Here is a 25,857-nt window from a genome sequence, read left to right as displayed (position 1 = left end):
TGTGGCGAAATTTTAAAGAGATCTCATACTGTATGAGATCATAAGCTTCCGCTTCTTAAAATCGAAAATCTGAGAATCCACAAAATAAATCTAAATATCCAGAATATATCCATTGAGATAGTATTCAACAATATTTTCTTTTCAATACAACAGCACAACAGACTATTGAATGTAAAAAAAGAAAAAGGAAAAAAAAACTACTAAATCTAAGCTTGCAACACTTTGGTTGCCACTATCAGAGCATTAGTGCAAAGTTAGTTTAACACAACACTTTAGAAGGTTCATAAATTTCAAGTTTGGACTCTTTTCTATCAATCATCTACCTGTACCACTCCGTCTCCAGACTGATCCATGGTTATATCCGCTGTTTTGGCATCGTCAGTTTTGCTGGGTAAGCAATCCATGGCATCTAACTTTGCTGCATCAACTGGTGATGCGGCTTTATCTTCAGATTTTGGATCAACTGCACGGCTTCCTGGCGTAATCGCATCGCTCGCCGCACTAGCGTTGGATGCTTCTGCAGCAAAACTTTTATCTTGGACTCTAAAGATCCGGAATACATCCTCACATAGCGTTGCGAGTTTGTTGAGGTTGTTCTTCAACATTGGACTTGCAAACTTTTCGCCCAAGTGTAAATGGAGAGCATCGACTTCACTGTCTTGCACTACTTTGCACATCTGCAAGCAAGAAAAGAAAAATAATAATTAATGCGTTGAAAAGGGGAGTAATAGCTGGCTGACTATTTGCACTGCATGACCACCTTGTTATACATCCGTGCAACTTTTCTGTAGCCAGGTTTGCCGTTGTACACAGACTCCTCTGCAACTGGAAGTAAGTTTGAGTTAGTTCTAACCCCTTGAGAGATTACACACATACAGTCAGAACTTGGTAAAATTACATTCCAGGCATCATCCTCTTACTACAAGCTTCAGTTAAAGCAGCAGCTTTAGTAGTAATGCTTACCAAACATCATCCGCCAGCCAATCAGTTGGCAATCAATTAATGCATTAGCTATACAAAAGAACATTGAATCTTGTCAACTCGCAACAAAATGCTACCGGTAGTCTTATTAAGAGGGGATTCCCTCGAGACCTACCTCTGTTGAGTAATCCTCATGAGCATGATACCTCGACTAGCCACTACAGTTGTCACTTATTGTCAAGCAAACTACACGACCACAGAAACTTAAATACCGATCCTAGCGAGTGGAATGTAATGTCTTCTAAAATTTTACTTCTGTGGCACCTATTCACCAACTACCAAAGTTAGTTCTTATTGTCAAGCAAACTACACGACCACAGAAACTTAAATACCGATCCTAGCGAGTGGGATGTAATGTCTTCTAAAATTTTACTTCTGTCACACCTATTCACCAACTAGCAAAGTAAGTCAAAATGAGTGCCCAGCAAGTACCAACTTACAAGTAAATTTTGAGAAAGAAGAGGTACCAAGCAGCACCTAGTCAACTGCCTTAATTCATAATAAATATCATAAGCGTTTTAGTTTTATCTGTTTTGGTGATCCAGTGTAACAAACAAGAAGATCTTATTAGGCCCATTCACCTGTGAATTTTCTTCTTCAACCAACTCAAGTCAATGGATTTATAGATCGAGATGAAAGTTTTGGATTTTGAGATCAAGATTTATGCAGCCTCAGTGAAGGAACTGCTCAACTGTGTATCGATGAATGTGAGATTGATAGGATTCATGAAACAATGGCAAATAAATAACAGTAAATGCAGCAGCACGAAGGTAATGGAAGAAAAGAAGAACAAGGGGAATGAGGAATAAACAACATGGATAACCATATGAGAAGAAACCCTCTTCTTATTCTTTTGATAAAAGACATTAAAAACCCCAATCTAAATCACATCCTATGAAAGGCAGCAAGTTTTGGAGCCAGTGCCCTAGTCGAGCCTCTGTACAGGTATTTAAATCACATCCATGATTGTCATAGAAAATCTCCAAAGAAGACTTCCACCCTCTGTTATTTTTCCTTCTTTTCGTTTGAGGGAGACTGAAATCATTTGGAGGACCTACAGACACTCAAAAGTCAAAATTTAATAACGACTCATATTATAAAGGTCTTTGACTATTCCTAATGCACGTCACATTAAATTTTCAATCAAAATCCCCCTATGGACCTGTTTCAATCCATCTGATACTTAGCACAAAAAGAACAGAATTAAGAAGATGATAAATAAGAAAATGGAGGTAAGAAGATAGACAAAAGAATTCAACTAATAGAATGACTTAGTAGAATTCTAGGATGCATAACAGAAATTAGATATAACAAACTTCACCAAACTAAACTAGCAATCAGAAACCAAACAAACTACATAATGTTTTTTATAGCATGTCGCCTGTTGCTCTTGTTACTGTAGGCTTCTGACATCATCTGAATGGATCTGTCACATCCAAACTCTGATCCAAGCCTACCAGCATCCATCTTTTCACAGCATAAATTTACTTATTATTCAGCTTCCATATTCTAATCGCATCATGTAACTCCAAGAGTCTTATTTTCAGCGACTGGGCATTTTCATCTAAGATCGTCCTACCACTCAAGAAAGATTACTACTTCCAAGTACTCTGCTACCTTACCAGCTCTCTAGGAAGTCTTTTATACTTTACTTTTTGGTAGTGTTTCTTCCTTACCAGTACCTTCACAAACGTCGGTGTCAGGTAGGTCTCATCAATAACCATACATGAGTACGGCCAATGTGACTGCTCTCATCGTTCTTCAGATCATTCTAACGGCTAATAAATATCATATACAGATTCCTAGCATGGATGGTGAAAACAGAAATTGCAAAACATACTTCTTAAAGGAAATATAATGTTAATCAGACACAAGATATAAGCAAATTAAATATAAAGAAAAGCAGCGAATCTAAAGAGTAAAGCACAAAAAGATCAATCGTAGTAGGAACATGTAACACTAACATTTGAATATTCCAAATCTCCTTGATCAAAAAAATTATAAAGCAAGATATTACTTACGAATTGGTTCCAGAACAGGCAACTCTTTCAAAATTGAGCTGGTATCAAGTGACACTGGATTAAGCACCTCCTCAAACTTTGGTTCAGGATCTATATCTTGGCTTGTAGACTCACAGTGTTTGTCCATTGTCAGCTGAGTACCACAAACATGAGGTAATTAGTCTCTAAAACAAGCCATTGACATGCATATTGTAAACAGGTCATTGGAATAGGAGATCCTGAGTTCAAATCCCACCAGGCTTATCTTATTGATAAAAAAAAGCTTCACCCATTTAAGTCAATTCCATTTCTTGGGATTATCAAAAATGTCTCAAGCTCAAAAGTTAGGAAGTGTTTAGAGTATAAAAGGATAAAACATCATTTTCTATCAACTAAATCTTTTAGAATAGTTGGTAAATTAACACATATAATATGGAAAACCACTAAAAGCTACATATAATATGGAAAACCACTAAAAGCTTTGCTATGCTGAAAGAAAGAAATATAATCTTTTATTTTCAGTCAGTACTCAGTAGCACTATAAACTAATAAAATAACAGAAAATTATCAATATTAAATTTAGAAATATAAGATCAAAATAGAGAAGATTAGGGGTAGCTTCAAGGTTTACTATTCTATCTACCGTGGGGGAGGGATGAGTCTGTAACAGAGCTAAAAGAAAGGACATATAATATGGAAAACCACTAATAGCTACATATAATATGGAAAACCACTAAAAGCTTTGCTATGCTGAAAGAAAGAAAAATAATCTTTTATTTTCAGTCAGTACTCAGTAGCACTATAAACTAATAAAATAACAGAAAATTGTCAGTATTAAATTTAGAAATATAAGATCAAAATAGAGAAGATTAGGGGTAGCTTCAAGGTTTACTATTCTATCTACCTTGGGGGAGGGATGAGTCTGTAACAGAGCTAAAAGAAAGGATTAGTAAATGGAATAGCAAAAAATGGAGCCTTGCGTTGCGAATAGGTAAACACCGAACCCAACTACTGTGATGAATCAGCTGATCACTTAACCAATGTTAAGAATTAACATTTACAGCTTGTAGGAGTAGAAGGCAGGATTAAGATATTTTCTTTATAAAGTTAAATGAAGAAACTTAGGACTAAACACTAATCAGAATCCAGCAGTCAAGTTCTCATTAGTCAATATACTCATACCTTTAGGCTGAGGTGCAGGTCAGGTTAAAAGACAAGTATATTGACTACCACTATGCAGCATCAAGTGTTTAAAATGGCTTAGCTACATTACATCTGTATAAAACACATTTTCATGTGGATGACAGCTACAACAGCCAAAATTAAATTATTAAGCCTTCACCATAATGTTATAGGGTAACTTAAAAGCTTAAAGAACGATTTTTAGTAAAAAGTACTAGATCCACGGATTGAAAAAGTGGTTAATATACAAGCACTCAGTATTAAAATGTAAAAACATGTAAGAATCAATATTTACCCTGTTCATAAACTGAGAAGGCATAAACTCAGTGTAGGATGCAAAACTTGAATAAAACAAAACTATTATCACTGATAAGTATGGATAATGGATTAACTTGAATTAAAACATATCACGTGTTTACATGTGTAATGAGTAACATATAATTTACTAAAATATGCAAAATATAAATTATTAGAACATACCTCTTGCTACTTTGAAACGATATATCACAATTTTTTAATACAAGAATATTAATTAGGACTAAAGGATTATAGCGTACGAAAGATATCATTTCATACCCCCCTTAAATAAAAGGAAAAGCCCACAACACAGTGCTAAGACAACATATTGTACTTGTGAAAGTGTTAAGACATTGTCCTCAAGATGTGGATGTTTAGGTGGGTGAATGGGATTTACTAGAAAAGATAAATCACATAATAAGATTGTGTCAGACAACTAGTGGTAACATCTGTGGAGGGATGATAAATCATGAAGATTAAGTGATTAAGATAGATACATTGTGCAATAAAGACCAGATAGGGCACCAGTAATAAGTGATTTGATTCAAGCAGAAGGTGCCTCGAGAGGGGAGAAGACTGAAACCAGTGCTCAAGGAAGTAGAGAGAAGACAATATAGCATTTGTTTAACAGAAAACGGACCAGAGACAGTTAAGATGGAGCAAAAGGATCCATACAGCTTACTACAAATACTTGGGCCTACAGGATTAGTAAAAGTAGTAGTAGTAGTAGTAGTAGTAGTTGCTGTCATTATATGCCATAAGGAACAAGATGGAGCAAAAGGATCCATACAGCTTAGTACAAATACTTGGGCCTAGAGGATTAGTAGTAGTAGTTGTTGTTGCTGTTATTATATGCCATAAGGAACAAGATAATCATACATACCACTATGGAACATGGTTAACTATTAACAGTGGACTGAAGTATTTCAAGATATTAATTAAAGATTCCAGAACTACCAAAAAATTGTGCCTCATATATTTACGATGCTCCATATTAATAGGAACACCGCAAATTACTAATGCTAATGCCCAATGCCAATAATGTCGTTCATCTACTAGGATCAGCCAAATAAGTCATTCTGATTTCAACAACATTAAGCTGTTACAGTGTCTAAATTATGCTGGTGACCTAAACAAGAACCAACTTTTCCTATTGAGCATTTCCCTGATGCTCTTTCCTAGCTAAGTAACCTAAAATTTTAGTATTAGGGAGCTGAGACTTCAATCCTACCAATAGCTAAATCTCAATGTTTCACGTGAGTTGGAAATCAATGATAAGACTGCCTCCCCAGTTCCATGAAGATTTTTATCTATTAGACTCTAGGACAACTGAGATCTTCTGTGAACATAAGAGCAGCCAAGACAATGAAGTCTGGTCCACTCTTCATTCAGGCTTGGCCCAGCCCGCCCAAAAGCTGACAGGTCTGGGAATGGACCCACAGGAGACATCTGCACCTCATACAATTTATCCCAATATTACTTATTCATGAACAATGAAAGAATAGTTACATAAGTTTTTTGTATTTAATGAAATATGTATTAGTGGACATTTTTCCTATCCACTTATCCCAGATATCCTCAATGATTTCTTGGACAAGACAACTAACCTTGAGGATAAACAACTGAAGCCTAAGGTTATGCATTAATAAGAACTCTTAAACAATAAATCAATGAGGACTATCTTGTTGCACGCCTGTCGATTCATGTCATGTCACAAACTCAAAAGATTAGGCATCACAAGATGCATGAGTACAAAAACGTGCTGCTGTAATTGTTGATACTTAAATTAAGTAAAACATATCAAACAAAACCACAAGATGATTTTATGGGCAACCATGTCAAAAAAATTGCCCATGACATGCCATGCTTGAAGCAGCCTCTGAAATAAATAAAGCCTCAAAAGGAAAAAGGAAAAGGAAAAGGGAAGGGCAGCAAGCCTTTCCCAACAATATGGATTCACAAACAGTCACAACTGAGAAAAATGAGACAGCTCCAAACAACCTGATAACCTTTTAGGATTGGTTGTCATCCTGATAGCAACCTTCTAGAAGTTTAAGCAAATTTATTGGCTAAAGCAAAATCAGACTATTAGAGGGAGTTGTCATCTAAGCTATAGAAGTACCATTGGTGGGTAGATTAACTATCGTTTGCTACAGTTAGACTCGTGCAAACTCAGAAGCAGCTTGGCAGAAAATTCCCCCCAGTCATGGAAAAAGTCCAGACTAAGGAATTACGTGCCATTGGCACACAGATCTTATGTTGGCAAGGAACTGCCACAAGAAGCCTCAACAATACATATTCAGCTATCCCATTGCATTTTGCTGTCATTATAATCTGAACCTCTATAACCAAGTTTTCTTTAAGTAATTTGCAAAAAAAAAAGTTGTACTTTATACAGCATGACTCACGACCAGTAATTACCAACTAAAAGCCCCAAATAATGAAATCTAAACAGACACAAACTTTGATGAGAACCATTGCATCCGTCCACTCCTTCCTCTCTCTAGATTTCATGTTGCTGCTATTTATCTCCCTCTGCCTCACAATGGCAGGTCCATTACCTCCTCTCTCCTTCCTTCTCTCCCTCCGCAATTAGTACAACAACTATGTCAACCGATATGCTGCCCTCTCTCTCATCCCTGCCGATCAAGGGCCGCACGGCATGTTCCAACAGAATGTTAATACATGAGGTATATGACAAAGAAAGATAACAACTTCTAATTTAGGGTATCATCTCTAAGATACAGTTAAGCCAAAAGCAAATTGTTAATCCCCCAAAAGGAATAAATGTAGGCAAATGAAAATAGAAAATTGAAAGCTAAAATAGGAGTACTGGAAAGAGATCCAATACATTCTCTCTTTTGATGGATTTGATAGTCAACAAGGTAAATACCGACTCCATAATTGTCAAAGAAGGAAAAAGGACAATATGGAGATCCAACTGTTAATCAAAGAAGAGAAACATCTGATAAAGAAACCAGAAAGAAATCAGCCAGAGGCAAAATCTTGCCATTGACTTTGCTTGTAACGAGAAAAAGTGAGCAGCATTTTTCTTACATCTAAGGAACCACAGTCATTAATAATTAGCAACTAACCAATTATAGACTTTTGGAAATATGCATGTTTGTAAACTGTAAACAAGAACATACCATTGCATATTCCAGATCCATGGCTTTTTCGAGAAGATGGTATCTCTTTCTTATAAACTCGACAATCCTTCTTTGCACTTCTCTAAATTGATACAGTGTGGAGTAATCTGGACCTAGCTGGTTTCCCTTGGTAGCTTCTGAAGTACCCTGAACAAATAATGGCACGAAACACAATGAAATCTGATGCTTGCTTTGGCTGACCAAGAATTGACACATCACTGAAATACTAACATTGACACTGTAACCAGAACCTGCACCCTCATCAGTCTGAACACCATCTGTAAAGGTTCCATTCACAGAAGGAAGGTTTAATTCTTGGCGAACAATATCAGCGAGTCCAACATCCTTGTCCTCAATTATGGATTGCCACCTTGCATAGCCATGCCTTTAAAGCAAAGGATGGAATTAGATGCCACAATTTGTAACATATCTAATTCAAAGCAGAGAATGACCTTGATCACATACAACAACACAATAACCAAATATTTACAATAATATAAGAAACATGAGCATTAGCAATGTATCTTCCCTAAGTACTACTGTACTCAATGACTAATTTCAGTTCTATCATGAATAATTTTAGAGAAAATAGGAATTCATGTAAAAGAAACATCATTAACCAAGGAGTGCACCATGATCAATTATGTGTGGTAAACCTAACTGCTATGTATAGCGTGCATAGAAATGCACCTCTCGCTAAAATTGTTCCTAATTTCTTTTTAAAAAATGCACCCCAAGAAGAAGCACCTGAATGGTACCTAAAGAATATGTGCAATTTCAATTTTGGAAAAATCATAAAAAATCCTGAGGCCTGCCAATAATTGGATTATCTTTTGCAAATTGCAACAAACTTCCTAACACATGAAACAGCACGTCCAACTTGAAATCCTGAATTGGATACATTCTATATGGTCTCTTGAATAGAAAGTAGAAACTTACCTGAATAAGATAAAGATTAGAGAAAGGAGCTCCACAGACTCATTACATTATCATCATTTAGTTGGCAAAAGTAGTGCACAGATTACCACTAATTTAGATGAAATTGGGAAGAATGAGAGATAATGTTGCTGAATGAATGCAATATCAACTTATCTATATCAACACTCACCATGAAACAAGAAAGTTACTACAGGACGGCAGACATTAAGTCAGAAACCAGAGATATCAATTGAATGGTCAACTTCATGAATTTTACTTGGTCATTTCTTCTTCCTACTATAGAGTATAGACATCTTCTAGGTCTTCAACTCCTTATGTCTGACCAGTTCTAACCAGCCCTATGCCTTAATTCCACCAATAAAAACCAATTCTATGAAATTTCCACTGCATTCTCCTCAATTCCTGGCTTCCAGCCACTTTGCAAAAATCAGTGCCAATTACATGCAATAGCTACGTATAAAGATAAAAGTTAATGGATTATCATGATAGGTAAACTCAAAACACTATCTTTCTTCACTGTTCACATCAATGTCATTAATACTATAACTTTGGAAAGTAACAACAACATGATTCCAACGAATAGCTTGAATTTACTCCTCCAAATATGGTTAAAGGTGAGCAACACTAGGAAAGGCAAATTAGTAGGAACACCATGAAGAATAAATGCACATTCAAGAAAAGTACCAATTGGTTCTGAGAAGCAGAGGAGAAAAAAGGAATTTAGAAGGATATTAATTCATGAAAAAGAAGCATACAGGTTCGCTCAGTTAAACAAAACTGCATTGTAAGAACAACCAGCTCCACTAGAGCATGTTGTACATGGAATTACTCCATATATGTATGAAGATACATAGGAAAAAAAATACATTGTACCCCCTTGTAATTTGGCCAAAATTTAAAGTGCACCATAAACTCTCTTTTGTGACTCTAAAATCCCCTCGCAATTTACCTAGTGCAACTGTTACATTGCATTCTCCAAACTTCAAAAACGAGAGGGATTTGGGTTGAAAGAAGTATAAAACTCATAGATTTTTGCAAAAAATCTACTTATTCAACTAATTACTGTAAACTAAAAGGGGCATTTGAGTCTTTTCATATTAAAACTAATGTTAGACAATTGCAGATAGGTTACTACCATAAGAAGGTTAAGTGTCGCAAATAAATGCTCAAGGAACTTAACTTCGGCTCAACCACAGCCACAAAGGGATTGTACCATAAATAACTGAGACAGAGCTCATGAGCTCGAAATTGAGCTCAAGCATGACTGCGAGCAAGCTCTGATTGAGCTGAAAACAAAATGAGCTCCATCATCTGGAAAGTCAATGAGCTTATTTGACGCCCCTATTCTGAATTGCTAATTGGCATGTGCATGGCAATGAAAACCAAATGAAAGATGATTACATGCACCGTAGTAGTATAGCACCTACATATGATGGTAGTGTAATCAAAAGACAAGATGATAACTTTAGGTGAACAATTAGTATCAATAATCCATATTGTAGATCAGATTTAAATCTTAAAATTAGATTCAAACAAAAATTTAGATCTCAAACTTAGATTCATAATTTTACTACATGAAAATACTACTAATAATAAATATATATATGGTCATTCACGGAAGAAATACCGAATTATCTACGTGAGAAATATAGTCATACATGATCATATTCTCTACATGGAAACTTCTATTGGAACTCTTGAACATACTTCTTAAAAGTTTGATTAGGTAGCCTATATATTTTGGAGAATGACATGTGAGAAAATAGTGAATAAAAGTTTAAAACAAAGGAAGCTGCAAGGAGAGTAATAACTAACAACCCTCATTTAGAGATTTAGAGAAAATATGTGACAATCAATCAGAAGACCACTTAGCAATTAACCATTGCTGAACTAGGAAGGATTTTTTTTTTTTTTTTTTTGGAGCAAGAGACAATAACTAATACTAACATCAAATTTATTATTAAGTACAAAGAAATGAGCCAAGGTTAAAGTATATTTTGATAATTGATGTTAAAGGTCAAAAATTGTGGAAAGCTTGGTCAAAAAAGAGGATATGATACTACATGTATTGTATTATATACTAAAACGAAGATGTTAAAAAGATGAATTAAAATCATCTTGAAAACAAATAGGATGTGAAACTATCATGAAATATAACGAATTCTAAAGGTGGAAAGTTCAATGGCCAAGTTCTAGTAAGGAAGGGAAAAAAATCTAATCATGGAGAACTGTCTGATAGGGCATGGGAACTATATGAAAGTCGGAGAAAAGATCTCAAATGAATAGATCAAGAAGACCAACAGCTTTCACATGAACAATATCTTGAAGGAAGAAATTTATCACTATGGACTTGACAAGATCAGAGTTGTTATTGTCATATTTATACAATATGGATCAGTCTTAGTTATCTAAATCAGAATTCTGCAAGTTGATTAGCATATCTGAAAGAATTTCTGAATAAGCACCAATAGTGCAGGTGTAGGATGAAGTCTATAGAAAGATGCAGAAAGTAGGTATAGTAACCTAAGTAGAAGATCCTCTTAACTAACTTTTAAGACTTTAAGTATTGTGCATCATCTTGCATGCTGGTCCTTTATTATTTCACTACAAGACAGGTTCTACCTGCAACTTATAAACAACACAAAAAGGAAATATACTTGGTACGCCAAGAGATTTACTGATTTGGAATATGAGAGATTCTAGCAGAAAATGCAAGTTCAATCTGCAAATTAAATCAAATCTGAAATAAAGAAGCAAAAACTGAATGAGTCCATACTTCAATAAAGCTTTCAGTAAGAGAATATCATGCTCACGCTTCCAAATTCTCCCAGCCAACAAGCCACGGAACTGTGCCAATATATATTCTGGAAAGAGGGGTGCCCTAGGGTTTCCTGATATGAACTCTACCTGTAAGCCCAATAAAAGTAATGTATTAAGCCACGTAGTTTCCAAATTGTAGCATACACAACAACCATCTCTTAATATGTGATCCAAAATGCAAAAAGTACATATTTTCAATTCCTAGGAATCCATTGAAAATAAAAATTTACATGGATTCTGCAAAAATGTGAACTGTAATTATGACTTTAAAACACTGTAAAAGTAATATACCTTCTCCTCTATAAGCTGAATATTTGCAATTCTAACCATTACATCATCGACACGCAGTCCTTCTTTAGGTACACCATCTAGATTCAAGACAACTATTAGAAAATATTGCTACCTAGCTAAAAGGAAAAAATAAAAATGTAGGTGGACATTAGGTATAAAAGAAAATTATACTTTTAGGCAACTTCTTGAGGTACAATTACCTGAAAAGTTTGCTGCATCATTTACACCCTCAAGAATATGAGACATGAAGAGGGCTGAATATCTGTTTAAACCAGGCTCAACACACTTATAATTGAATAAAAGCACAAAATAAATTTAATTAAATGTACTGATAAGCTTGTTGCTAGTTACTTAGTAATTCCTAATTGTTTGATCACTAAAGAAAACTTATCTTATACTCTTTAATGAGAAGATTTAGAGTTAAAGATATGTACATACTCTTGAATTTCCCTAGCAGTTTTACCCTTCAGTCGAGGAAGAAACTCTTTCCACTCATAATCCTGAAAGCCAAACCTGCAAAAGGAAATGACGAAACATCAAAACCAAGAACAAGTTACCATAGAGCAAAACCCACAACAATATAGTATGAGTAAAAAAAAATACTCAGCAAAACCTTGTGAAACAAAAGCCATATTCAGCTAAACCTTATGAAAGAAAAGCCATAACTACCATAGCAAGATATAAAATTGAGGACCCTATTTTGGTGTAACTAATACGAAAGAAAATTGGAAAGCAAGGAGAAATAAGTGCCTATTAATAATATCAATTTGCTGGAATGGAAAGTATTCACCAAATTTCCAAATTCCATATAAAGCATTGCAATATTGACAACCAACCTCATCAGTATTTGCACAAACATAGCCCTCTGGTTCTGATTGAAACCGAGAACCCTGAAAGACCGCCCCTCACCTTCCATCAGTGGAAGTGGTTCCATATGACCTAAACCATGCATTATTGAAATGACTGAGTAAAACATATACATCAACCCAGGAAAACAACATCGTGCAATTTATTCTTTTAGACAAGGTACCGCGTCCTCTCTTCTTTGAAAATTCGCCCCTTCTCCCAGAGCCATTTCCAGTTAAACTTGTTTCGGTATCTGACAAGTCCTCTTCATAACGATAATCCTCATCTTCAGAACTTACATCTTGCAAACCAGCTAAATCATCCTCATCAGCAGCAGTCATCTGATCAAAATCCAACAATATAAAGAATAGTAAGTTTCAAACATCAGGAAAAAAAAAATCAAATATGCTGATGAAGATTGCAAGTTACCAACATGAAAAGGCAATAATTAGCATCAGCAACCAATACTAGCTCAAAAACAAGAATAATTTTTAGTGACTATCAACAATAGTAGTAATATGGAAATAACTATGGAAGAATGCAGCAATATGACTATCAAATTATTGTGTTTTTTATGAACTTTGTTCTCATTGAACATTCTTATGGTAGTTCAAAAACAAGAATAACTATTAGTGACTATCAACAATAGTAGTAAAATGGAAATAACTACGGAAGAACGCAGCAATATGACTATCAAATTATTGGGTTTTTGGTAAACCTTGTTACTAGTTGAACATTCCAATGGTAGTCTCTGCTATGACTGAAAAATAAGCATTTAAATGAAATCCAGAAGATTAAAACGGCCAGTGTAAGATTTCAAAGGTCAGATAATTAACATTCATACTGTCCAGAATCACTATTAACTACCTAAGTTAACAATAATTTAGAATCATTCTCTTATATATGCTTCCCTATATGTTGCCAGGAAGTGAAACATAAGAAGACCAATTGAAACTAGACAGCATACATGCATCAGAAGTACTAGAGACAAAAAAAAAATCTACAAATTTCGATCTATCAAGCAATTAGAACCTAAAAGACAAAACTAAATGAGAAGCACTTAGGTGCTAGGACATACTTGTTTGCGGCTTCTTTTGCCTTTTCCCATAGTTGTATATTCTTCAATTTGTTGCACTCCATATCTGTCCCGCAATAGTTCATCCCAGTAATTCGCTCTTTCAAAATTGGAGCTAGAAGCTTTGTCAGCCATAGAACGTTTCCTTAATTCTTCCTCTTTTGCTGCTGCAGCTTCAGCTTCATCTATATATTCAAAGTTTGCGACCTAGCACGTCATATAAACTTGTCAATCATCAGCATAGAACGTGAGAAAACAGCACAAGGTGGCAGGCATATAAGTTATAAAAATCAACAAGCAGCAAAAACAACTGAAATCTTTTTTTGATATTAGCAGAGCACAAAGACGGGCATTATACAAAATTTTAAGATGTCAATGCTGCTTGAATTTACTCAAGCAATATTTTGTAATTCTGCCTTTTGGAGATGCTGAGAACCAAAGAAACAAGTCATTTTGTTCAAAAATTAGTATTATAGAACAGCATGTATGATTGATGACAGTTAAATTAATGTTCTAAGAGTCAAAATATAATGTGACCAAACGAACCTAAACCCCTGACCCTTAGCTGTAAAGATGACCATAATCTGTACAAGTATAGCAGGACATTTTTAACAAGCAAAGAAAGTGCCTCCAATATGATCATGTTCCAACTTCTAAGAGGAGACTGATATCTAATGTTGCATTGACCAGATTTGAAATTATAAAAGTATATAAATGTATAAAAGTAAGGAAAACTTGAAAAAAAATAAAACAATAACAAAAATAAAATAACACTTTAAAGATTTATGAACTACAAAAAGTATTTGAAAATATATTAGGTTATTGATATATTTGTGTGTGTTTGTCTATATCTAAGTTGATCATAAACAAGTTGTCCATCAACCGACTGTGTAACCCAATTACAAGTCTCTAGGCACTGTGGGTTGTCTCAGGGAGAGCAAGTAAGGATATGCAAGCATAAAGACAGCACTGTAGGATAAGGAAAAGCAGCTAAGCTAACTGAAGAGTAAGGTTTTTTTTATGACTTCAACCCCTACTCTGGCTAAAAATATGTTTTCCAATTGAACAATCCAAACATAGGGAGACAGAACTGGCCTTTTGCATCCCATAGTATTGTACTATCATATCATACAACCAAAAAAGAATTTAAATTTACAAGATCTATTGCCTGAGCATGAATGGCAAATAACTAGATTTCCTAACATTAGCTATCATATCAGGTTTGTTAAAGCTTCTTTTGTCTTATTTTGCATCCTTTAAAAGGCCAGCATGTGTCAAGCTACGGTTGATGTAAGGTTTCCAGTGATAAAAGGATGTTCAATTGGCCATGGAAGTGTGGAACCTTCTCAATTTATGCTATCTAGCTGAATCAGATCGACAAAGTATATGGACGATGACAAAGAGAGTCATCACGCAAACAGAAGAAAGCATACTGCATATTAAACAATTTGGCAACTATAAAACCTTAAAAGTTAATTCAATTCTGGTAAACGAGAACCAAACCTTGAAGCCTTTTAAAAAGTCATTCTCCTCTTCATCAACTAATGACTCTTCACCGTCAATCTGGTCACGATTCAGTAATCTGTTTAAAGTATATAAGACATAACAACCATGAATCCTAGAAATTTAACAAGATCTATGTCAAAACATAAGAAGTAGTTGAAAGTTGAAAGGTACCTATCTATTGCACCATCATCGTAATGGATTTGACGAGCTTTTCCAGCTTCATCACTCTCATCAGCGAACAACTCCTTTGATCCATATCTTATGATGTCATCCAACTCCTCCTAAAGAAAGCAAAGTATAAAACCCCTCTTCCCATTGGATCTTCCTTCCAACAAGAACTTTACATCTATCTATAAAACTGGTCAATTTTGTGCATAGCTGAATATAAGCAATGTAAAAATATATCTTCTACATGGAAGAGACCTACCCCTTTGATTAAGTAAAAAGTTTCTAACGAAGTTACTCATACATGAAGTAGGCCTACTTGCATTCAGGACCTCTGGTCTATGATTGTTATGATAATTCATACACAAACTTCTTTATTGTCTTGTAATTTGTAACTAATGTGAAATGCTTGATACCAATGACCATTTTGACACTGTTTGAGATAAGGGAATTTGTTTCCGAGACAATGAAATCATGTGTTATCCATTAGACCTAAGGGCAGAGGTAATGATTTACAAAAATCCTTCAGTAGCATCTAGCTAATTTCAACAAAAAAATTTATATGAAGAAGCTGAAATAGTAAAACGGATTTGCAACAAGAACTAAGAATCATCATCTTTCCATTACTTTTTCAAGTTGACTGTCAATTAGGAATGAAAATGCCTTTTCTACAATAATCCCTTAAGTAGAAGCCAACTACTTCAACTTCTTTGTCAATCATAAACAAGTTGAACAGACCCATGCATAGTTGCTGATTTTTTTATATTTCTTCCACATTGAATTTTCATGTGAAATCAGTATTATATTCCTTCAATGTGTGCTGTTAGTTGTTATCATCATTCTGGTGATCATAGTTCTTCAACTTCAAATATTATCATCTATGCTTGTGTACAAACAATTAAGACCAGAAGAAACATATTAATCAAGAAGATTAGCTCTTCTTAGTTCTTACTACTTCCTATACCATTAATCATGACTTCAGTTTAAGTGAACTCCACAACTAATTCACCCAATCATAAAGAATACGTGCTGTCAAGTGACAGGACCGCCATCCTTATCCAATGCTATGTCCAATATTCCTATCTTCCCCATTTTCTTGACAACATAATAAATCCATTCAGGACAACATATGCATAAATGACTGCATACGATCATCAACTCAATAAATATCATCACTTCCTTCAGTTTGACACCCGAATGTGTCTGAGCGTGAAATAATCCAGGCTCAGGTTCAAACCAGATCATATATGTCATAGCGAGTTATGGTAATTTGAAGTCTAGTGGCTTCAGAAATTTTAACCTACCATAATTTTCCTCCTCCACAAATTAGTCTGATTCTATACTCATCCACATATGTCAAACTAAATTCAGTTCTCAAGCCCATGCTAAAGGTTTGAGCAAGGTTGGCCAAGCCAATGAAGACATAGAACTCGGCACGGGTGTGTGTTGAACCGGCACGAGTTTTTATTTTTATTTTTTGCACTTTAAAAATTAATTTGGAGTGTACAAACGAAATCTAGCTCAACTTTTTAAGATCTATTATTTGTAAGGGTCTTTCTACATAAATATAGCATTTTGGTACTAGATCTATGAAATATTAAGGATTACCCTTTAAACTTAGAAATCAATGGGAAATTCTAATTTGTCCCAAAAAATTTCCGCAAAGTTTAAAAACCTAGAATAGATATGTCAAATCCATTCAAATTCATTCAAATTGAGTCAAATTAATATAGAAACATGTTAGATTAATTCTATAGAAGTTAATTGAACCAAAAATTTATAATATTTGGCTAAAAGTCCTGCATGAGTAAATTTTCTCCCAAGCTGATTTATCAATGCAAATTTATAAGATGCAACAAGCTTGGATCAAAAACATAATATACCTGATTAACCGTTTGTGCTTTAAGCCGGCCAACAACAAGATGCTCCAATATCATCTTCTTCTTAGTCAACTGCATCATCCGTTCTTCAATGGTTCCTCGACTTATAAGCCTATATATCATAACCTGCAGGAGAAGCTGTGAAACTTCTATAGACTTGAAATCTCATAGTTAAAAGATAGCAGAAACAAAAACATTCTTCTCCCAGCAAAAACACTGTAACAGAAATTTTTTTAAAAAGTACTATTCTTGTCATAAACACTTTAACAGGAAATAACCCAGACCTTGCTTGTTTGCCCTAACCGATGAGCCCGAGCCATCGCTTGTAAATCAGCATGCGGATTCCAGTCACTGCAAAACAAGAAATTAGGTTGGGACTAACATCACCAAAGTAACATTCTGAAGCAACTTTTAAAACTATGTAAACCAAGAAAATCCAAGATATTTTACCTATCATAGATAATAACAGTATCAGCAGTTGCTAGATTTATTCCCAGTCCTCCAGCTCTGGTAGAAAGAAGAAAGCAAAATCTCGTGGAGTTCTTGGCATTAAAACGATCTATGCGTATCTGCCTTTCGGCACCACCAATTTTGCCATCAATTCTTTCATAGCTCCATTTCTTACATGTAGATTTAAACAAATAATTGTGTCAACCACAAGCTTTAATCAGATGCTCAAGTATATTAGCTAGTCTTATAGATGTATGTCACAGATATTGGCTTCTGAATACCTTGTAGGTTAGGTAATCTTCTAGTAAGTCCAACATATGCTGAAATTGTGAATATATAAGAACTCTGTGCTCCTGCTCTTTGAGCTTCACCATCATCTTGTCCAACAAGTGCATTTTCCCAGAAGCATCTAAAAGTTGCCTAGAGATACAAACAAAAAACAAAACAAAAAAGGGAAGACGAGCACTAAGAAAATTATATTAACAGAGTTTGTCAAAAGATGACCAATGTTAAGCTGGTTTTGGGAAGAAAACTAGGTTTGAGTAGATTAAAAGAGTCAAGAGACAACATATTTCATAAGAGCCAGCATTAAATTCATCATGTCAAATTGCAGCTGGCCGGATTCTTTTGGCATGTCCATTGACTCTTTGACAAAGTCGTTTACAATTCAACTGGAAACTATGCATGCAGACCAAAACATGCAACGGAGCTCTAAAAAAAATCCTTATTTTAAGTGCAGGCAGTAATTGAGAGTACCTTCCATAACAAGGCCATAAAAACAAGTGATAATACTTCATAATATCCTAAAGGACATTGACTATTGATACATATTCTTTTGAACCAGGAGAAAAGGAGAAGACTTTGCAAAGGTCCAAAATAGTATACAAGATGTACCTTAAACCTTCCTCAGTATTGGATGGCTCCGTATCAGGTTCCACGCCTTCTAACATGTAAGCATGACAGCAAAGCTTTCGAAGTTCCATAACAACATTGATAAGGGATATCTAGATAGAAAGAAGTGCAGAAGTTATCCATAGAAAGCACAGGTTATATTCAATGTTTCAATAGCAAAATTCTTACCTGTGCACCACCACGGCGAGCTAGTATTTGGTAATTACGAGTGAGAATGGCCTTGTAATATTCTTTCTGTTTGCTGCTAAGTTCAACCCGTAAAATTAGTTCCTTTTTTGGAGGAAGATCTTTAATGACATCCTTCTTGAACCCTTAAAATGGAATGTTTGATCAAGCAAGAAATTCAGTTAAATTATTTGCTACATAATATAATCATTTTATTGTTAATATATCAATTGTCAGATTTCGTATCCAGTTATCCACCCTTATATTACAGTATATAGTGGTCTAGCATCCCACAGAACCATGGGTACTTTTCACAAAATTGCAAGAATTATACACCTTATCACAAATAGTATCACTATGTTGTAATTCCTAGATAACCATCTAAACAAACCATTACAGTTGGTGCTCTTAAGGAAGTCACTTGCTATGTTTGTCCAAATGAAGAGAGAAGGAAAGAGCAAATAGAATTGAAGAGAATATCATATTTCATTCATTTATCTCTGTAGGGACAGTTTTCCAAGGGAAAACATATGAAGTATCATGCCTAGATCAGATTGCTAGATGAGAAACAGCTCCAAGCACAACATATCATTAATGAGGATTTTTCTGCTCTCGACATTCTTGCAATAGGAGAACTGCAACTAAGTGACCCAACCAGCTAAGACAGAGAGCTTATATCCAATGCAATGTAATGTTAAACATCTAAGACTAAACTCAGCCTGCTTATGGCTGACCTAATTCAGTTTTATCAAACTCAACCTCTCCTTCAAAAGAATTTCAGCAACTTGAAATGGCTTAACGGATGCAAGCCAACTTAAATTCAAGTAAAATGAAGCCTACATCCAATGCAGTGTAATGTTAAACATCTAAGACTAAACTCAGCCTGCTTATGGCTGACCTAATTCAGTTTTATCAAACTCGACCTCTCCTTCAAAAGAAATTCAGCAAGTTGAAATAGCTTAACGGATGCAAACCAACTTAAATTCAAATAAAATGTTGATCTAGTAGATATTAAATGGTATAGCACATTTATCAAACATATAATCAGAATATGATATCTGGAAATGGCATGATATCCAGCTCAATTTAAATTCAAATAAAATGAAGCTTATATCCAATGCAGTGTAATGTTAAACATCTAAGACTATAAACTCAGCCTGCTTATGGCTAAACATCAAAAGACTAAACATGAATATCCAGCTCAATTTAGCAAGTATTTCAAAGAAGATTACCAAATAACTACCACAATGATAACTGCTATATGCAATTGTAATAACTCAGAAATCTGGATCATTCAGCAGAAATAGCACCCTTATAATGAAGGCATGAAGAGTGAAGACAACTATCACATCTAATCAATAAAAGCAAACATACTTCGAAGAAAGTGAGGCGCAAGCATATCATGAAGCTTTTCAATTTGCTTGTCCTGGTTAATGTCATTGAATTCCTCCTGAAGATGTTCGATACTCCCAAACTAGAAAGAGGACAATCATACCATAAATTAGAGAAGCTAATATGATATTAACAAATAGCTGATTGAACACTTCCACAGCTTTAAGTCTTAAAAGATAATTTGAATTAAATAATAGCTACACTACAGCACATCGCAAACTGAGTATCTAAGTAGTTCTGCTTGTGAGGTTACATCCTCGACTTAAGCCAACAAATTCAAGAGACCGTAGAACTCGGTACAAGGTAATCTTATTATGCATCTGCAAATGCAGAAAAACAACTAGTGAATAACACCACCAATAATACAGCATTCGCAAATTGAGAAACAGAACCCCCCAACAATGACCTGTTAGGCTGTCGTTAAAAAGCATAGAACAACAAAAAGTAGGCAACATACAATTTTTGGAGTCATAGCTGCGAAAAAGAATCAGAAACCTGCATGTATATTGTGGTGAGATGCCAAAGAGTAAAGCATCAGGAATACTTACACTTTCATCGTCAAGGAAGTGCATAAGCATGAACAATTCATCCAAGTTGTTCTGAGAAGGAATAAAAAGATAAATATTAAATCATTGGTTTCAAAACTAGGTTGAATGAATGCAACATCAATAAACACAGTTCATTCCAATTTATAAGCATTTGACAGTAGAAATATATATTGTTATACAAGATTGGTCTGTTATACAACATATGGTTTAGACAGAATATATGAGTAAGAAAAGAGATTCAAGTTACCCAAGTAATTTTGACTACTTCCCTTAAGTTATAACAAAGAAGACAAATGAGTAATGCTGCTGCCCAGGCTATATAGGAAGGACAAGACATGTGCAGCCTAACTAAACAGGCTGTTTGCTTGTTTCCAATTTGATTGTGTTAAATGAAATATCTTCGCGACAATCACAACTACAGTAGGCACAAATGTAAAACCAGAATTTTACGTGATCTCTTTTGGCTTTTATCATGCTTTGAGAAATGATTTCATTCAAAAGTCTCCATTCTGAATTTTTGATGTATTTTCTTCTCGTTTGTTCCGAAACATGTGTACCAAAACTTACTTGTTCATGTAAACAAGTTAAAAACACTAACTTTAATTGAGATACCTGTGGAAAACAACAGTAGTACCAAAAATGTAAAAATCAGTGAGCAATAGCGAATTGACCAGTGCAAAAGAGTGCAGCAAACTAGATGTCTTACTTAGAAGGCTATAGAGTGTATGCTAGATCAGCTAGACTACCTTACATAACTACAGAATCAATCCCTGAAATGAACAAACAGAAACAAAGAAATATATTCTAAAGCTCGGTCAATAATTCATGTTTGGCAAGTAGAGATCTAAATTCATATAGCAGAAACACTTCGCAAAGCATCTAAAAGTCCATGAATACAGAATAAGTACCTCCCATTCATGAAAAATGACTCTAAATAGATATTTCTTACCATAATTTTCCCAATCATATGATAATTCAGTTCAATTGATATAGAAACAGAGACAGAATATTTAAACCTGAAGAGGTGTTCCTGTTAAGAGCACACGGTGGTTAGTGGAATAATCTTTGAGTTGACTAAATAATTTAGAGTCTTTATTTTTTAGCCTGTGACCCTCATCCACAATCTGCGAACAAAAATACAGTCAGATGACGCCAATATAATAAAATGATCTCAGGGCTATTAACTGAAAAGAAAGAAATACCATGCATTCCCACTTAATAGGTTTCAAAACTGCTGAGTCCATGTTAATCATCTCGTATGATGTTAAAAGAACATCAAATTTCAATCTCGATTGATTCTTCTGATTGCTATCCTGACTGGTTTTCTTTTTCTTGTGTTTATTTACTTTCTCTTTGGGAAAACAGAATTCATACTTTCTAATGATCTCACGAGCCCGGGCAGATCCAAAGTACATTACCTATGACAACTCAAATATAATATTAGTTACAAAAAATGCAACAAAAAAGAACCATGAAATGGCAGAATTCCAGTCTCTTTAAAGTCCACATACAACATTCAGTTGAGGTGCCCAGGTTGCAAACTCGCGTTCCCAATTTCTCAATGTTGAGAGAGGAGCCACTACTAAATGAGGAGTTATGTTCTCTTCAAACAGAGAGGCCAGAAAAGCAATACTCTGTATTGTTTTCCCTGCAATAAGTAGGGGCGCACTGTGTTAAAAAATCTTCAACCATGATAGCAGAAAAGAAAATTCCGGTGCAAGGGTTAATAGATGTTATAACCAAGTCCCATCTCATCGGCAAGGATAACTCGATTATTTTTTAGCCATGAATAACGCAGAAACTTTAAGCCCTCAAGCTGATACGCATGCAACGTCCCTTCAATGACACAAAATGGAACAAATGTAAAGCATTTCCAAGTGGTACCTAATACAGGAAGGAAAACTTAGAAATACATTATCAGATTCCATGGAATGAAGGACATACCGCCAGAAAGAAATTTGGGGCTCTGGTCATATGTAACCATATCACGGGTAGCATTCTTACTCTTATTAGAAGATTTCTTATGACATCTGGATTGAATTGTATTGAATTTTTCAATTTGAGATTGGAAGGCAGAAATGTCCGACCCCACTTCCCAAGTGCATTCATCATATGGAAGTTCTTTCCATTTTACAAAGTACTCACGCTCATCGCCAGTTTTTCTGCAAGAAACTCAGAAAATCGGTCATACTCATCAAACTAAATAAATAATCCCATAGAAAATTATATTCATAATATATAGGAAATGAAAAGGCGAGATATTAAACATGAACCATCAAAGATAAAGATACACTACAAAACATCCTACTGACAATTGGACTACAATTATAAAAGTTTTTTTTGTTCTTAGAGGAGAAGAACCAATTATCACATGGTAAGTATAAAAAATATTATGTCTGATGATCAGTAAACTACCAGGCACAATATGCTTCAAACAAAAACATTTAGAAAGCCAAAATTTGTTATAATATAATTTTCTTCAAGATGCCCAAAGGCACAAGAATAAGAGGAGGCACCCTTCTACATCCAAACAAAATGCAATGGATATTCATGAAGTTGACAAACATAACTGAATATTCATTTGTACAATATCGCTCAGTCTTTCCATAAATATATAGATGAACCCAACTTGGCCAATGAGATTAGGATTTAGGAGTGCTTTGAGGAAAAGAAAGTCCAATGCCACTTACATTAGAAGAGGCCTTGGTTTTCACAGAATTTTGCAAATTCATGCTTTCAGCTAACATAGCATGTGGGAGATAAGAAATAAGTTTCTTCCAATAAATTGAGTTCAGGTTGGAACTTAGAACTGACTGTTAGCCTGAAATGCCAAAACTAGGATTCCAGATGAGCTATAGCTAACTGCATTTCCATCAAAATGGATTGATCTCAGCAGAGGATTCAAACATGAAATATAAATATATTCACCTCCAGTAAACATTATGGATGGGAAAGACTAGCCTCATAAATAACAAGCGATGGGTCAGTGATTGCATATGAAGATAATTACTGCAAATTATGAAGATGATCAGAAATAAAGTGTTAAAGTATTTACTATATAGCATACTAGCATGAGTATAGTGAATCACAAACAAAGAACAATTGTGGGTCTGCAGAAATAGGAATCATACCAAATACTTCTAATCTGAATATTAAAAATAAATATTATTGTTTTTGCTACATATATAAAGATGAACTACTAATATTATCAAACCTGCTAGCAATAATTCTGTCAACAGTGGTCCATTCAGGTCGAATTGCAACCCAGTCATCATCAGACTTATCCAGCGAATCCATCTGTCTATGGAAGTTGTTTAACCTAGTCTTCAATCGTGGATGAGCCTTCGAAGCCTTCACAAACTCGTCTTCCGGAATCCTGCTCAAAACAGGAGGTAACAAATATGAGCACACCAGATAGAGAATACATGATACATTAATGATATTATCTGATATTTTAAATATTTTCTATAAAAAAGTTGTTGTTTATTTAAATTAATTCAGAGGCTCAAGTTATAAAAGGTAAAATAAGTCAAAATAATAAGTAGTACAGGAAATACCAAGTACAGTGAAGGTATGAGTATCCTTTCCACTTCACAAGATATTGTTTGGTGTATGTTTGTTTTGAACTAGGCTGTGAAGAATCAGTCTCATCCGTGACAGCAGGGCGCAATTCACAATCTAGTATCTTTTCAACTTCAACCAAGGGGCTTACCTGAAAATATTAAAGCTTCAAACTTCTATGCCATAACAAAGATTAATCACCAAAACATGGAGGACAAGCGATTTGTTTTCAACACCATACACATTCAGGGCAGCTCCATCTATCATCAACAGTTATTTTTAACGGAGGAACCAAGCATTTCTGGTGAAAAACGTATGTACATGTTCCACATGATATCAGACCCTCGTTTTTCCCACAACGCTGGCATGCATCTTCTATCTACAAAAGGAGAAGTTGTTTCAGGATAATATTGAAGCACAACAAAATTCTTACTGTGACAAGTTCTCCTAAAAATTAGGAACAAAATTCAACTTACAAAACTTTCAACAGTTTCGAGTTTCAAACCACGACTAGGGAACTCACTTGTTGGAGAAGCAAAAGGTTATGTGCAAAAGTGCACAGGAGCACATACAGCAATAACTAGGTCAGAACCAAAAGAGCATTCGCTGTCTGATATAGCAGTGTGAAATTAACCAACTCAAATGGGAACCACAACCGCAAAGATAAGCAGCGAAAGAATGCTTTGCGGCATTAATAAACAAATAACAAACCATCAAAGAATCCAAAAGAACAAGATAAGCAGCAAAAAGAAACGCTAAACAGCATGAACAGATCACAGAGCATCCAAAACAACAACATAAGAAGCAAAAGGAATGTTTTAACACATCAAGAAAAAAGAAACGACACCATCAAAAGAACGCTTTACCGCATCATCCCTCACAATTCTCTCTGCCGGCTTCTCTTCTTGCTTACTCGTCGATCCACCACGAGGAAGGTACAGATCATCGTCCGATTCGTCGAGGTCGTAGCGCGGCTTCTTCTCCGATCTCACTCGGAGCCGCTCGACGAGGCTGCTCATCTCCACTAACCCTCAGCCCAATCCGATCCGTAATAATAGAAAACACAGAACACTAGAATTCCGTTCACAAGAACGAAAGAACCAGAACTAGGGTTTCTCCTCGGTTCTTGAAGGCCCTAAAACCCCACACTTCACTGCTTCACATCACAATGGGAGATGGAATTCTAGCTAGGGTTTTCTTCCTATCCCGGTAGAGAAGAGAGAGCGACGAATTTTATAGACGAGAAATCGGTCCAGAAATGGAAAGGTTTCAATGAACTCGGAATATACACCGGTGTACCGGGGAGGAAAGCCAGCACACCGGTTAACTCAGAAGTCAGAAGCGTTGCGTTTGGGATATAACGGCCGGATTTTTTTTGCACTTACCACCCTGACTTGTAGGAAAATAATGGAAAAGGGTTTTCCTATTCATGCTAGGATTCATTTTTGTATTTTTGTGTCAAAATTTGATCCAAAAAAATCAATAATAAGAATAAGTTTGGTTCATTTAGGCTTGGCTGACCCAAACTATCCCGATCCGTAGTTACGTTTGGAGTCCATTAAAAACTTGCTTAATATTATATTGCCGGGTCTGGTTGGTAAACATCAAATAAATTTATAAACCTGTTAAATATCGTCTAAACACTTTGAGCAAATCGGTAAGAATTAATTTGATTTTAGCCGACGTTACCAAATATAG

The 25,857-nt window shown here is 35.1% G+C and overlaps 1 protein-coding gene across 1 annotated transcript; it reads right to left on the bottom strand.

Annotated features, from left to right (window-relative positions):
• Positions 1-85: 85 nt before the first annotated feature.
• On the bottom strand, positions 86-25,492 carry LOC140777274 (CHD3-type chromatin-remodeling factor PICKLE). Its single transcript, XM_073121282.1, has 31 exons — positions 25,026-25,492; positions 24,401-24,538; positions 24,156-24,310; positions 23,813-23,974; positions 22,543-22,760; positions 22,339-22,434; positions 22,110-22,246; positions 21,801-22,016; positions 21,615-21,722; positions 20,599-20,649; positions 20,033-20,132; positions 18,662-18,804; positions 18,476-18,585; positions 17,863-18,001; positions 17,582-17,751; positions 17,416-17,482; positions 17,135-17,257; positions 15,258-15,367; positions 15,084-15,162; positions 13,584-13,787; positions 12,690-12,846; positions 12,496-12,598; positions 12,098-12,172; positions 11,860-11,921; positions 11,660-11,736; positions 11,325-11,455; positions 7,841-7,994; positions 7,610-7,756; positions 3,003-3,135; positions 761-825; positions 86-677 (listed from the first exon to the last, which is right to left on the bottom strand). Exons 1-31 carry the CDS (start codon positions 25,176-25,178, stop codon positions 312-314), a joined length of 4,149 nt encoding a protein of 1,382 aa, XP_072977383.1. The 5' UTR covers positions 25,179-25,492; the 3' UTR covers positions 86-311.
• Between the last annotated feature and the right edge of the window lie 365 nt (positions 25,493-25,857).

Source organism: Typha angustifolia, chromosome 15, assembly GCF_048772165.1.
Source record: "Typha angustifolia cultivar Huaian chromosome 15, ASM4877216v1, whole genome shotgun sequence".
Lineage (NCBI taxonomy): Eukaryota > Viridiplantae > Streptophyta > Magnoliopsida > Poales > Typhaceae > Typha > Typha angustifolia.
The sequence above is the reverse complement of the archived record's forward strand: the minus strand, read 5'-3'. Positions and strand labels throughout refer to the sequence as shown.

Excerpts from the sequence above, each read along its gene's own strand:
- LOC140777274 (XM_073121282.1), bottom strand. The coding sequence starts at position 25,178 with ATGAGCAGCCTCGTCGAGCGGCTCCGAGTGAGATCGGAGAAGAAGCCG. Across the intron at positions 22,761-23,812 it reads GACAGAATTATTGCTAGCAG|AAAAACTGGCGATGAGCGTG; the intron begins GTTTGATAATAT and ends AGTTTCTTGCAG. Across the intron at positions 12,599-12,689 it reads TTCAAAGAAGAGAGGACGCG|GTCATATGGAACCACTTCCA; the intron begins GTACCTTGTCTA and ends TGCATGGTTTAG.